This window comes from Salvia miltiorrhiza, chromosome 6 (assembly GCF_028751815.1).
Source record: "Salvia miltiorrhiza cultivar Shanhuang (shh) chromosome 6, IMPLAD_Smil_shh, whole genome shotgun sequence".
Lineage (NCBI taxonomy): Eukaryota > Viridiplantae > Streptophyta > Magnoliopsida > Lamiales > Lamiaceae > Salvia > Salvia miltiorrhiza.
In genome coordinates this window covers 41,066,322-41,077,256 of record NC_080392.1, presented here as the reverse complement: position 1 = coordinate 41,077,256, position 10,935 = coordinate 41,066,322, and the positions used below count along the sequence as shown (strand labels likewise).

The window sequence follows — 10,935 nt, the reverse complement described above, 5'->3', positions numbered from 1 at the left end:
TATAAATATCTTTTTCTCTTCTTTAACGAACTTGATTTCGAAATAATCTAGTGTCTAATTTATGCATAGATACATAAGGTAATAACATAAATTAATTATATGTCTAGGCCATTTAATAAATCAAGCCAATTATTAGCAAATAGCTAATAATCCTTTATTCATACTTATAGGCTTAAATAATATAATTCAGCTTAATTAATAATTAAAGCGTACCTGTATATTAAAATCATCATTAAATTAATAAATAAGCGCAACAACTATCTTATGCCATCTTAACACATTAGAAATATTAATAGGCCCATCAAAATTTCAAACCCAAGTATTTTGTAAGCCCAATCAGATTAATACATCTCTCTCCTTTCTTCTCTTTTCCTCACGCAGACCCGCTCAAACCCTCTCTTTACCTTCACTCCCACTCTCAGCCGTCTCTCTCCCTCTCTACCTCTCCGGCGAATATCGCCGGCTTTCGCCGCTTCCGGCGCGGCGAGGCTGACGCAGCTTCTCCCCTTCCTCTTTCTTCCCTCTCCTTTCTACATTTAATTCCCCAAATTCTAAAATCAATTCAACCTAGGGTTTTCAATCTCCCCCATCAATTGTACTCCTCTGGCGAATCCCGGCGAATAACGTCGCCGCCGCCCCAGCTCGTCGGATTTCCGCTCCTCCGCCGTTCTTCCTGTCTCAGGTAAGCCCTCCCCCTATCTCTTCTTCTCTCTATATTCTCCCTCTCAGTCTCTCTCACTCTGCCCTGTTCGCGGCGGCCGCCGTGAGCCGTGGCTGCGTAGCAGTGCCGGTGGTCGCCGCCGCTCTGCTGTCCTCTCTCTTCCTCTATCTCGCTCTGCTTCCCCTCTTGTCTCTCTCGTCTATCTCTATGTCTCTGTCTCTGTCTTTACTCTCTGTTGTCTGCAGCCACCGCGGACCGCCGTGGCGCGGGCAGCGCCGGCGGTCGCGCCTCCGCCGCGGTGGTTCGCGACTGCTGCTGCCGCTTGCCTCTTCTTCTTGTTCTCTACTTTCCAGTTAAATATCCTATTTAAAATAAACTCTGTATCCATCCCCTATTTCAGTTTTAATACCTCAAACTAATAGTAAATCCCCTCTTTTTCTCTATTTCAGGAACTGATAATTCGAGGTGCCTCTCGGAGTGGCAGTCCGTCTACTGCTCAAGATCCATCTTTTTATATGTTATAAGTCTGTTTTTCTTTATTGCTTATTGAGAAACTGAGGCTGTGTTTGTGAAATAGGAATAGAGATGTGTCTTTAACAATTATTATTACTGTTTTCACTATTCGTGGTTGCTTTTCTATACATAAAGAATCTACTGTATTGAAAGAAAGACTACCTTCTTTGATGTCTGCTGTGGAGGATGTGTGTTTGAATGGATGATTGCTGCGTGTTTAAGATTGCAGAATGAGGAAGGAAAGGGTTTAACAGGAGAGGTGAGGGGATTTATACAAGTTGAAGTCGGTTGTGGAGTAGCTGCGTAAAAGCTACAAGAAACGTGTTCCTCTGTGAGCTAATCAGGCTTAATAGATCTAATTAGCAATTTAAAACTCTAATTAAAAGATATAATTGATTTACTAATAAAATTGGGCTTCGGCCCTTTTTATATGACAATATTCCTGGTCCAAATAAATACTTATTGGGCTTCCTATTTTTTATAAAACTCTTGGCCCATTTACTATTGTTGGGCTTTTTCATAAATATTGAAAGTTATCCCATCTCTTTTAACTTAATATATATATACATGATTCTAAAATAATATTAATAATATATATATATATTGTAGTGAAAATGTCGGGTGTTACATGCTTTCAATCTGCCGTCTTCACATTGCGGACTGTTTACCCCAACGCCGTCATCTGGTCCGAAGAAAATTTGGTGGCGGTGGCGTGCGGCGCTGCTGTCATAATTTTGGTAAAGTAGTGCAATTTCCGGTGGTGCTGCTTTTTGTGCTGTTTGAATTTGCTGTTGCATGGTTTATCCGCTCAATTTTCAATTGGTTGGTTAATAGCTGATCAATTGCGTTATTTGTTTGTTTAGAATCCTCATAATCCTAAAGTTCGAGGTGTGATTGTCGTTCCATCTAGCAAGCGCTTTCCCACTGGGAAGATTGATGATGATGGCAGAGGTATGCTGAGTTATTAAGCTGAGTCTAATCGTGTTTTAATAGATGTAGGAAGGATTGTGGTTTCTAGTGGTCTCAACCGTACATTTTTCTTTAACTCTTGTTTTTTTGTTGGTTTGAACATAGGTGCGGATTTGCTAAATGGGTGTTTGCTTCCTTATCATTTATCGCGGGAAACTCGTCCTTGTGCTCGGTCGATTTCTTGGTCTCCTGCAGGTCTTGCTAGCAATGCTGGGTACTACTATGAACTGTTTCATCTTTGAGTGATTTTATGATTGTGGCATCTTAAGTCTGCATCCATAGAGCTAATCATCGTGAGCCCCCTCCCCCTAATTCAATGAGGCAGTTGTTTACTTGCTGTTTGCACCACTGGTGGGCATGTGAAGGTTTATCGCCGTCCACATTGTTCTCTGGAGTGGGTAGAGGTATGTAAATAGCGAACCTTCTATTTACAATCTCTCTTTGATCAACACTATTTGAGAAATCCCTAACACTAAAATGTTATTTTCTGTAGCTCATATGATAAAACTAGGATTAGTTTCTCTAAAATGTTGACTTATTTTAGTTTTGTACCTCTCTGGTTTCTGAAGGTTGTGAACATATCTGAAGCGCTATATAATTACTACAAGAACACCAATTTCGGAGAGTTTCAAATTGTACCTTCAGAGGGTTCTGATGTGAGTGGTTACTATTGCTTTCATCTATGGCATACAGGTCATTTCTTCATTGCATACTATACATTCTCCATTACTACTTATTTTATTTTTGCTTCCTCTTATTCAGGTTATACCAAGACAAGATACTGCAGATCATAAATGTACTTATGGTACATTTTTTAGAAAGAGTCACAAACATAGAAGACAAAAAGCAGCTGATGTAATGTGATCTCTTCATTGACTTTCTGATTCCCTATAAACAGTTCTCATGTACTCATTATCCACCTTGAATCAGCCACTTTGTGCTGCTTGTTTATTTTCTAGTTGGGCATTCTCAATATTTTTTTGTCCTTTACTCTTAAAATTCATTAACACTAATGTTTCTCCTAAAATCTTTTATCAGATAGTAACAGAAGACCATGGAAATTTAGGAGAGAAGAACACTTGGCAAATTGTTCCGGTCTCATTCTATGAAGGGAAGCCTTCAGAGGAAGTGACTGAAGAATGTCTCCCATTAATATCTGCACAGCAGTACGCTTCTCGTAATGAAATGCTAATGTCACTTATTGTTGCTTGGTCTCCGATTCTGGAGACATCTGGGAACAATGTTGGTTTACCTTCTAGCTCTTCTAACTGCTGCTCCATTCTTGCTGTTGGTGGAAAGTGCGGTAGAATTTCATTGTGGAGAGTTCGTGCACCCGAGTGCTATTCTAGTGATAATGCTGGGCACTCAGGTGAGGTTTCACTTGTTGGCCTTGTGAAGGCACATGATAGTTGGATTACCGCAATTAGTTGGGTTGGATATGGGTCTAATGTTTCAAAAGCCCAGTTTGCATTGGCTACTGGAAGTTCTGATGGAAGGTGCGTAATTTGTATATAACCATTTGTTGGCTGACCTCTAAAATAAGTAGAATTTTGATTGCATCTAAATAACACCATGTGACCTCTACATGGATAGCCTTATTGAGTCTCTCTTTGCAAAAAATAAGATGATCTATTATGTATTTTTTTTAATTCAAACAGTTTTAATTATAGTTTTACATAGTAACTACATAGTAAGTTTATCATAAATGCACGAGGAATTATTGACATGATTATTTTTTCCCCCTCTTTATGCTACAGTGTGAAGATCTGGCTGGTAAATGGTGAAAATTTACTCAAGGCATCAGAAGTTAGCAATGATTCATTGTCTTTGTTGAAGGAGGTCAGCATTTCATCTCAGTGTCTTGGTTTTATACTTTAAAAATGATATATCAAGAATTGGTTCTTATCCTTATCTTAATATTAGTGATTTATCATGTAATTAGGTTGTGACTGTTGATTCTTCTATGATCTCTGTACTTTCACTTACTGTGCCCGCACAATCACCATGGAAATTGTTTTTGGCTATTGGCAAAGCATCTGGATTCCTTGAATTGTGGACCGTTGACACATCCATTGACAAATTTAACAATGTTGGCTGTTATAATGCACATGACCGTACAGTAAGTTTCCACTGCTAGTATTTTACCACTTGAACAAAAATTAATTCATTTTTGAAATAAACATCAGGTTGCTGGTTTAGCTTGGGCTTTTGATGGATGTTGCTTGTACAGCTGCAGCCAGGTATAATATTTAATAGTAAATGGTGTTGCATGGGTTAAAATTTGATTAGCATGTCATATGAAGGCCCCGATGAAACATTCCATGCTTGAGATTACGTCATACATCCTATCTATGATTTATTACTACTTGCAATTGGTTTACTTGCCAAAATTTTCTTGTTATTTATCATTGCTGCTTTGGCTTATGATGCTAAAGTCAACAAAAAGAGAGTGATTCTCTAGGAAACTAACTTAACAGTGCCTTTGCATATATTTTTATTGATTCCAGAACAACTCGTTGAAGAGTTGGGTTTTTTTCGGAGATACTTTGTCTGAAGTGCCAGTTCCCTCTAGTAGTCCTGGTTTGAAGAGCTCCGCAGATGTATGAGATCACCTTTCCTCTTTACTTGCTTTATTGTCTTTGTTTGTGAACTAATACTAGACAATAAATACAGTTTGCTCATGCATTAGACTCTTGCTTTGGTCTGGCGATATCCCCTGGAAATTTGGCAGTTGCTGTGGTATGATATTTTCTTCTCTCCTTATTTATTGTAGCAGGACATAACATTTTCACATGGCATGATCTCTATCAATTGTTGTGGAATTTGACATTATGAAAAGCCTGCATCTCCAAGTAAGGCAGTGAGAGTAAAGAGCAGTTTTGGGAATGAAGGAAATATTTATAAATAATACTATATGCTAATGAGATAGGGAAAATATAGGGATCATACTTTACTAGGTAATCAGCCTTTGGCAAAATGGATGGCTGTTCAACTGCCTTGAATCTTGTTCTGAAAAATTTATGGTTCTTGTTTGCAGGTTCGCAGTTATGATGTTGATCTATTAGATCCAATGTATGAGGGAAGGTGAGCTTTTAGACTTTTTTTTTTTGGTATCCTATTGTTATTAGAAACCTGCACTTCTGCATATTTATGCCAAGGTACATGGTGGTATGTTCACCCTGTATTTGCATTTACCAATATTCTCTTAGTATGTACTGTGACAAATCTCTTTGTATTCTGCAAAACATGTCAAAACTAAATCCAGGAGTTTAGTCTGCACATAGTAGTCGTTAACTGCCCCTTACATAAATCAATAGAATGATATTGACATAATCTTTTTGAAGTGAGGAACCAGCTCAACCTTTTTCATACTATGAAGTAATATAGAAATATTGTCATAAACTTTTCAGATCTCATAAAGCTTCAGTTGAGTTCCTTTGGGTTGGAGGCCAACAATTGGACCCTTCTGTAATTACATCTTCAGAGATGAAAAATGAAACATTTATTGGATTCCCCGAGAAAGAACTTATTTGGTGGGAAAAGAATATACTATGGTGTTTGAACCAGTACGAGAACCTCAACAGGCTTCTGAACATTTTGGATATTGTGGCAGCTCTCCGAGCCTTTAAGCAATCTTCACCCAAGTATGTAGAGCATCTCCTGCTGAAATGGCTGGCATCTTGCTTAGGATCCGAGTTTGAAATTTCTTGTAAATTATTGTCTGAAGCGTTTAAACTTCTGCCCATGCTCTCATCCCGTAAGTTGCACCTCATAAACATTATCAGCAGGCAAGTCATGCTTAAAGAATTCACAACAGAGAGCATGAGTGGCAAAGAGCATGTATTAGATTTAGAAGGCTTAAGTGGCGACAAGAAGGAGCACATAAATTTGTGGATGGACTTGCTACTTAGCTGTGAAAATGAACTCTTGTTGAGGCTTGTCAGTATTAGTACTTCTGCCATTTTAAGGCCACCATCCAACTCATCAGAAGAATTTTCTGGAGTTGGGGGTGATGGATTGCCACAGATGGAGCAGTGGGTTTCGCAAAATGTGAAGGATGATTACAAATTCCTTGCAGCAGAAATTAGAGAGGTTAAGAAGAGGTATGCCATTTCCACCAGTTTAATTGTTTATCTTTTAATGTTTGTTGCATCTCCACTTTCCATTCTTTTCGTTCACCTCCTTCTCCCTCATTGCATGTCGATGTTATTAAACTTATACTAGTTTAACAAGGCTAGGCATTGGACACCTTGCAATATGTTGCTTTTCTAATATTCCGGAGTTTGTTTATTAAAGATTTTACCACTTCTTTTACTTGGGATATTACACTCTTTTCTTTTTTTATCAGGAAACTAGAGGAAACCTCAAACCATGAAGTGCACGAGCGCTGCTACTTCTGTTCAGCAGTTGTGCCATTTGAATCAACAGAGTATGCAACTTGCTCTGGAGTGATAAGCAACAATGGAGTTAATCAAACACACAAGCTTCAAAGGTGTGCAGTTACTCTGCGGACTCTACCTACTAATCCCTCCTGGTACTGTATGTGTTGCCAGAGGCGGGCATCAAAGTTGGCGCCTAGCATTTTGTTTGCCATGCCCAGGTACCCTCCCAATTTCAAGTCTTTCGTAGAGTCTTCTGCTCACACGCATACCTCGACACCATGTTGTCCCTTTTGTGGGATACTTCTAGATAGATCACAACCACAATATTTTCTCTCACCATCCCCGGTATAAAGTATAAACCAGAGTTGAAATCTTGTAATTGCAAAGTTTTGCTTGTAGAGCATTATGTTGATTTATGAAAATGGAATCATGGGATCAAAGTAGAGAGAATATGCTGCTCATGTTACATTCATATAGGTTGTGGAAGTCATGGAAAATACAGTTGAATATATTATGTACAACATGTTGATTTTAATTATGCTAAGTTGCTTTTTTGAGTGATTAATTAATACTTCTACTGGGTGTATAATTAACTAATTATGATTACTGCAAGGGAGAAAAAAGCGCCTTTTCTAATAAACAATCCTGATTAAGGTCATTTTTTGGTTCCTTTTTATGTATCTATTTGTGAAATAATTTCACTTGGAGTTGCTTGTGCTTTACTTTGTTTCATGAGTATAAACTCCGACATGATGTGAGGCGCTCTATTACACTAAATAATATCGATTTAAATATTTTTTTGGTTACACTTATGTATCCTTGCAATCCTTAAAATTCTGTTACTTGTATCAATATCACGGTCCATTCAGAAAAATGAGGATTAATAATTTATTCGTTATCGCAGAAACAATGTGAGTTACACGGCATGATTTGCTACATTTATGTCACAATCATAAGTTGGTATAAATATTTCGAGGGTGCCCAATTGAAATAAGTTGCAGCAGGTTTCTTGTTTATTCTGAGTTTGTGTAGAGAGTTTTGGTGCATTTTTCTATCACCAAGCATTGTAAGGTGCAGAAAATTATGTGACCCTTTGTAAATGATGTTCGGTTCCTTAGCAAATTCCCTTCTTGCTAAATAGATAGCATGTGTTGACTTGTGCAATTTTGAGCATTCAATTCATGCAAACAACTAATAAGCTGAAACTATAAACATATACATCAAAAGAGAATACCAAATTAGCAGCACAAAATTTCATTATATTGAGCAGCAAAACATATCTGAGCTACAGGCCATTAATGTATATGTTCTACATGCTTACTTGAGCGAGCCGAAGAAGGATTCAAAAGGGTAAATTTGAGATATTCCTAGTGACGCTTCTTACCACCACCACCCTTTCTCTTGCCATGACTTTTTTTGCCGTTGTCTTTCTTCTTCTTCTTCTTCTTCTTCTTCTTCTTCCCTTTACCGGTAGGGTGTCTGCCCATGTCGTTAGATGCTTCAGGGGCTGAGGGTTGTAACAGATGTTCGACGTTGAGAACCCCTTTTCTGAAATTGCCTTGAATCGACTTCAAAATTCTGTCCTCTGCTGGCCGCCTCTCTGCCACCTTCTTCGAACTACTGCTACTGTAGGCTCCAAACCTTCCGAGTATAGCTCTCTGTATAGACCAAATATTTGCACGTCATTTCTAATCACTATTTAGAGTAATTGAAAGAAAAGCTGGGAATGTGAAGTAACCTCTTGAAGCATTTTTTCTTCTCTTCCCTTTTGATTCTTCATTGCAACTCTTGCAACACTAAGAGGTAACCTCTGTTTCTTTGGAGGCTGTTTACAGGAAACATAGAGTTCATACAAAGCACTGGAGAGCTCAACATGTCCTACGATAGTAGAGTGTAGACGAACTCACCTTTCCACCAAGTGACACTACCTTCTTATTCTCCAAGTCCTTTTTCTGTTTCCATGTCATGTGTGAGGATCCTGAATTGACAAAAAATTAAGCACATTCCAAGATGTTGTAGTAGCCATATCTGATACATTGCACATAGTCGCCGCATCCAATAAATAAATGTCACTCTTTACACACACAAAAGAAATAGTTCACAGTAAGAGGAAGGAGCAATTCCAGACATGGGTGCAATAAAATCATGAAAAAGTTACATGTTAGTGATCTTCAACTAAAATCTCAAACTGATCCAATTATTTCAAACCTTATTCGCAGTATTCTACACCGTCAACAACAAAAGGCAATGAAATTAGTATTCCTTAAATCCTCATGTGGCAAATTCGGTTGAATACAACCTGTGAACGGATTCATTCAAAAAGATATCGAATTCATTTGCCTTCATTGTTCAGAGAGAAATTTCAAAACATTAACAAATATATCCCAGCAAGGAATAAGATCAAATATCCATAGGTAATATCAAAATAGAAGATTTTCAAAAGTTCACTGGTATCCATTGCTATCAGATGCTTCCATAAAACATAAACTATAGCAGATAGACAGATATCTAAGCCCAAGTCTTAGGATTGAAGTGACAGCAAGTGGCAGTAATCAAAACGTCAACAATTTTATTCCTATAACAATAGCTCCAAATCCAATTAATTTGCATGCTTAATACCAAAAATCCAACAAATTAGAGTATACAGTAAATATGAAGACTTTATCTTACCCAAAAATTCAATATCTTTCAGAATGGACTTGATGTCCATTCTGGGTTCGTGGGAATCCAAATTAGTGGATGAGGACCCCCTCTTCGTTTCTTTCCCCTTCATTGCAATTTCAGAACTTTCTCCTAACTGCAAAATAAATATTGTAAGAGCAAGATCTTCAGTCCAACAAAATACAATAAACAAACTCAACCAAATTAATTGCACATTACAAAATAATAAATAGATGGGGAATAACAAGGTTACAAGTTTCTATAGCTGCAGTAGATATATCTTAGGAAAATCGAAAAATAAAAAAAGCAAAATCTATATATGAAAACACAGTTATCTAACGTTAATATTTCCCCCGCAAAAAAATTGACAGTTTCTGTTTTCAGAATTTAACAAACGTGATTTTGACAACAATTTTACTCATAAACATGGATTTCAACCATCAAACCAACAAAATTCATTCAATATCTTCACCATAAAAAAAGAAATGTGAAGCAAAATATTCTTCCATAAATACCTTTTCTTGAATCTGCTTTTACTTTTTCTTGTTGATTGAAGAGAAGATGAAAAAACGAAAATTTGAATAGAAGTTAATGTGACGCACCAATTTCAGAAGGAACACTTGAATTGATGAGAAAAGGAAAGGAGAGCAGCGGTGGCGGAATCCAAGGGAGGATTGGGCCTGGGGTTTTAGAAGTTCGAACCAAAACCCAAGCCATCGGTATTTCGGATAACCGAATTAAATAATTTAAAAAAACTTGGCAGCATACCAAAGGCTGCCCTCTTCGATTCTCCATCTTCCTGTCTAAACTAAATAAAAACTGATTTTCTAATTCTCTCACTCAAAACAATACAGTAACTACATTCACTCATATCAAAGGAAATTTTAAGCAGCACATAAAATTCAATTTCAATTCGAATATAAATTTCGAGCCCTAAAAACTGAGGCAACAAGCATACCTGAAGGGGAAGGCTGCAACGGGTTCAGGGACGGGCCGGGCGGCGGCTAAGGAGGAGGCCGGAGGGCCGAGGCACTGGAGGCAACTGGGCGACGTCTCGTTTTGTTATATTTTAATTAATTGAGAACCTAAAATAAAAAGGACTAAATATCACTCTTTGGCTCATCATTTAAACTTTGGGTAATTCTATTCACAACCCCCATTTTATTCTCTATAGCCTCTCATATAAAATAATAATAATAATAATTATAAAATTACTATTTTACCCTATTCTTCGTAGCCCCAAATTAAATTTAAATCAAATCCCTACTTTTGTATAACCCCCAACTATCAATCACACGCAACTCTTCTTGTTCTTTTCATGGAAAAAATTAAATTCTAAATTTTACCATCTTCTTACCTTACGTTGTGTCATTCCTTCTCAGAGTTACGTTCATAAACGGTAGAATGCGCCGTTGATGCTCCAAGTTCTGCATATCTGTCTTGAGAGAGAGAGTGATAAATGGGTTTCTTATTTTAATTTGAAGAAGAAGAGGATGTGGCACCTCATAACATTGCCGACCAGAGTTTTGATTCAATCCAATTAACTTTTTTTTTATCAGTATATTCCGCTCTTCCTCTAATAAAACGAGGAGAAAGGATGAGCTGCAGTAATAGTGGAGTAGGTGTTGTTTAGTGTAGTGGATTTGGGGGATTTGAAGATGTTTAAACTTTGAAGTCATGTTGAAATGGATTCATCTATCATTTATCATTCTACTGTTTATAATTGTAACTCTCCTCTACATATCGCTG

General features: G+C 37.5%; 2 protein-coding genes across 9 annotated transcripts; one reads left to right on the top strand and one right to left on the bottom strand.

Moving 5' to 3' along the window:
• The first annotated feature begins 316 nt into the window (after positions 1-316).
• LOC130989574 (uncharacterized) lies at positions 317-7,090 on the top strand. Of its 6 annotated transcripts, none has more exons than XM_057913552.1 (18): positions 326-682; positions 1,111-1,126; positions 1,397-1,505; positions 1,784-1,911; positions 2,038-2,125; positions 2,249-2,357; positions 2,469-2,547; positions 2,713-2,799; positions 2,906-2,998; positions 3,182-3,639; positions 3,901-3,982; positions 4,086-4,262; positions 4,330-4,383; positions 4,651-4,743; positions 4,817-4,882; positions 5,181-5,227; positions 5,554-6,246; positions 6,492-7,090. In XM_057913552.1, the coding sequence occupies exons 4-18, from the start codon at positions 1,789-1,791 to the stop codon at positions 6,874-6,876; spliced, it is 2,634 nt and encodes an 877-aa protein (XP_057769535.1). In that variant the 5' UTR covers positions 326-682; positions 1,111-1,126; positions 1,397-1,505; positions 1,784-1,788; the 3' UTR covers positions 6,877-7,090. The 6 variants fall into 6 exon arrangements, with proteins under 6 accessions (XP_057769531.1, XP_057769533.1, XP_057769535.1 ...); XM_057913549.1 differs by having other exon boundaries at positions 1,111-1,185; XM_057913548.1 differs by having other exon boundaries at positions 317-682; positions 1,111-1,433.
• Positions 7,091-7,763: 673 nt separating this feature from the next.
• Positions 7,764-10,265, bottom strand: LOC130989575 (uncharacterized). 3 transcript variants are annotated; one of them, XM_057913553.1, is made up of 5 exons: positions 10,145-10,265; positions 9,196-9,322; positions 8,433-8,503; positions 8,264-8,350; positions 7,764-8,183 (listed from the first exon to the last, which is right to left on the bottom strand). In XM_057913553.1, exons 2-5 carry the CDS (start codon positions 9,296-9,298, stop codon positions 7,893-7,895), a joined length of 552 nt encoding a protein of 183 aa, XP_057769536.1. In that variant the 5' UTR covers positions 9,299-9,322; positions 10,145-10,265; the 3' UTR covers positions 7,764-7,892. The 3 variants fall into 3 exon arrangements, with proteins under 3 accessions (XP_057769536.1, XP_057769537.1, XP_057769538.1); XM_057913554.1 differs by lacking the exon at positions 10,145-10,265 and adding an exon at positions 9,789-10,076; XM_057913555.1 differs by lacking the exon at positions 10,145-10,265 and adding an exon at positions 9,702-9,919.
• Positions 10,266-10,935: the final 670 nt, after the last annotated feature.

Excerpts from the sequence above, each read along its gene's own strand:
- LOC130989574 (XM_057913550.1), top strand. Across the intron at positions 2,548-2,712 it reads GTTCTCTGGAGTGGGTAGAG|GTTGTGAACATATCTGAAGC; the intron begins GTATGTAAATAG and ends TGGTTTCTGAAG. Across the intron at positions 3,983-4,085 it reads CATTGTCTTTGTTGAAGGAG|GTTGTGACTGTTGATTCTTC; the intron begins GTCAGCATTTCA and ends TCATGTAATTAG.
- LOC130989575 (XM_057913553.1), bottom strand. The coding sequence starts at position 9,298 with ATGAAGGGGAAAGAAACGAAGAGGGGGTCCTCATCCACTAATTTGGAT. Across the intron at positions 8,504-9,195 it reads GAAAGATATTGAATTTTTGG|GATCCTCACACATGACATGG; the intron begins GTAAGATAAAGT and ends TTGTCAATTCAG. Across the intron at positions 8,351-8,432 it reads TAGTGTCACTTGGTGGAAAG|CCTCCAAAGAAACAGAGGTT; the intron begins GTGAGTTCGTCT and ends TCCTGTAAACAG.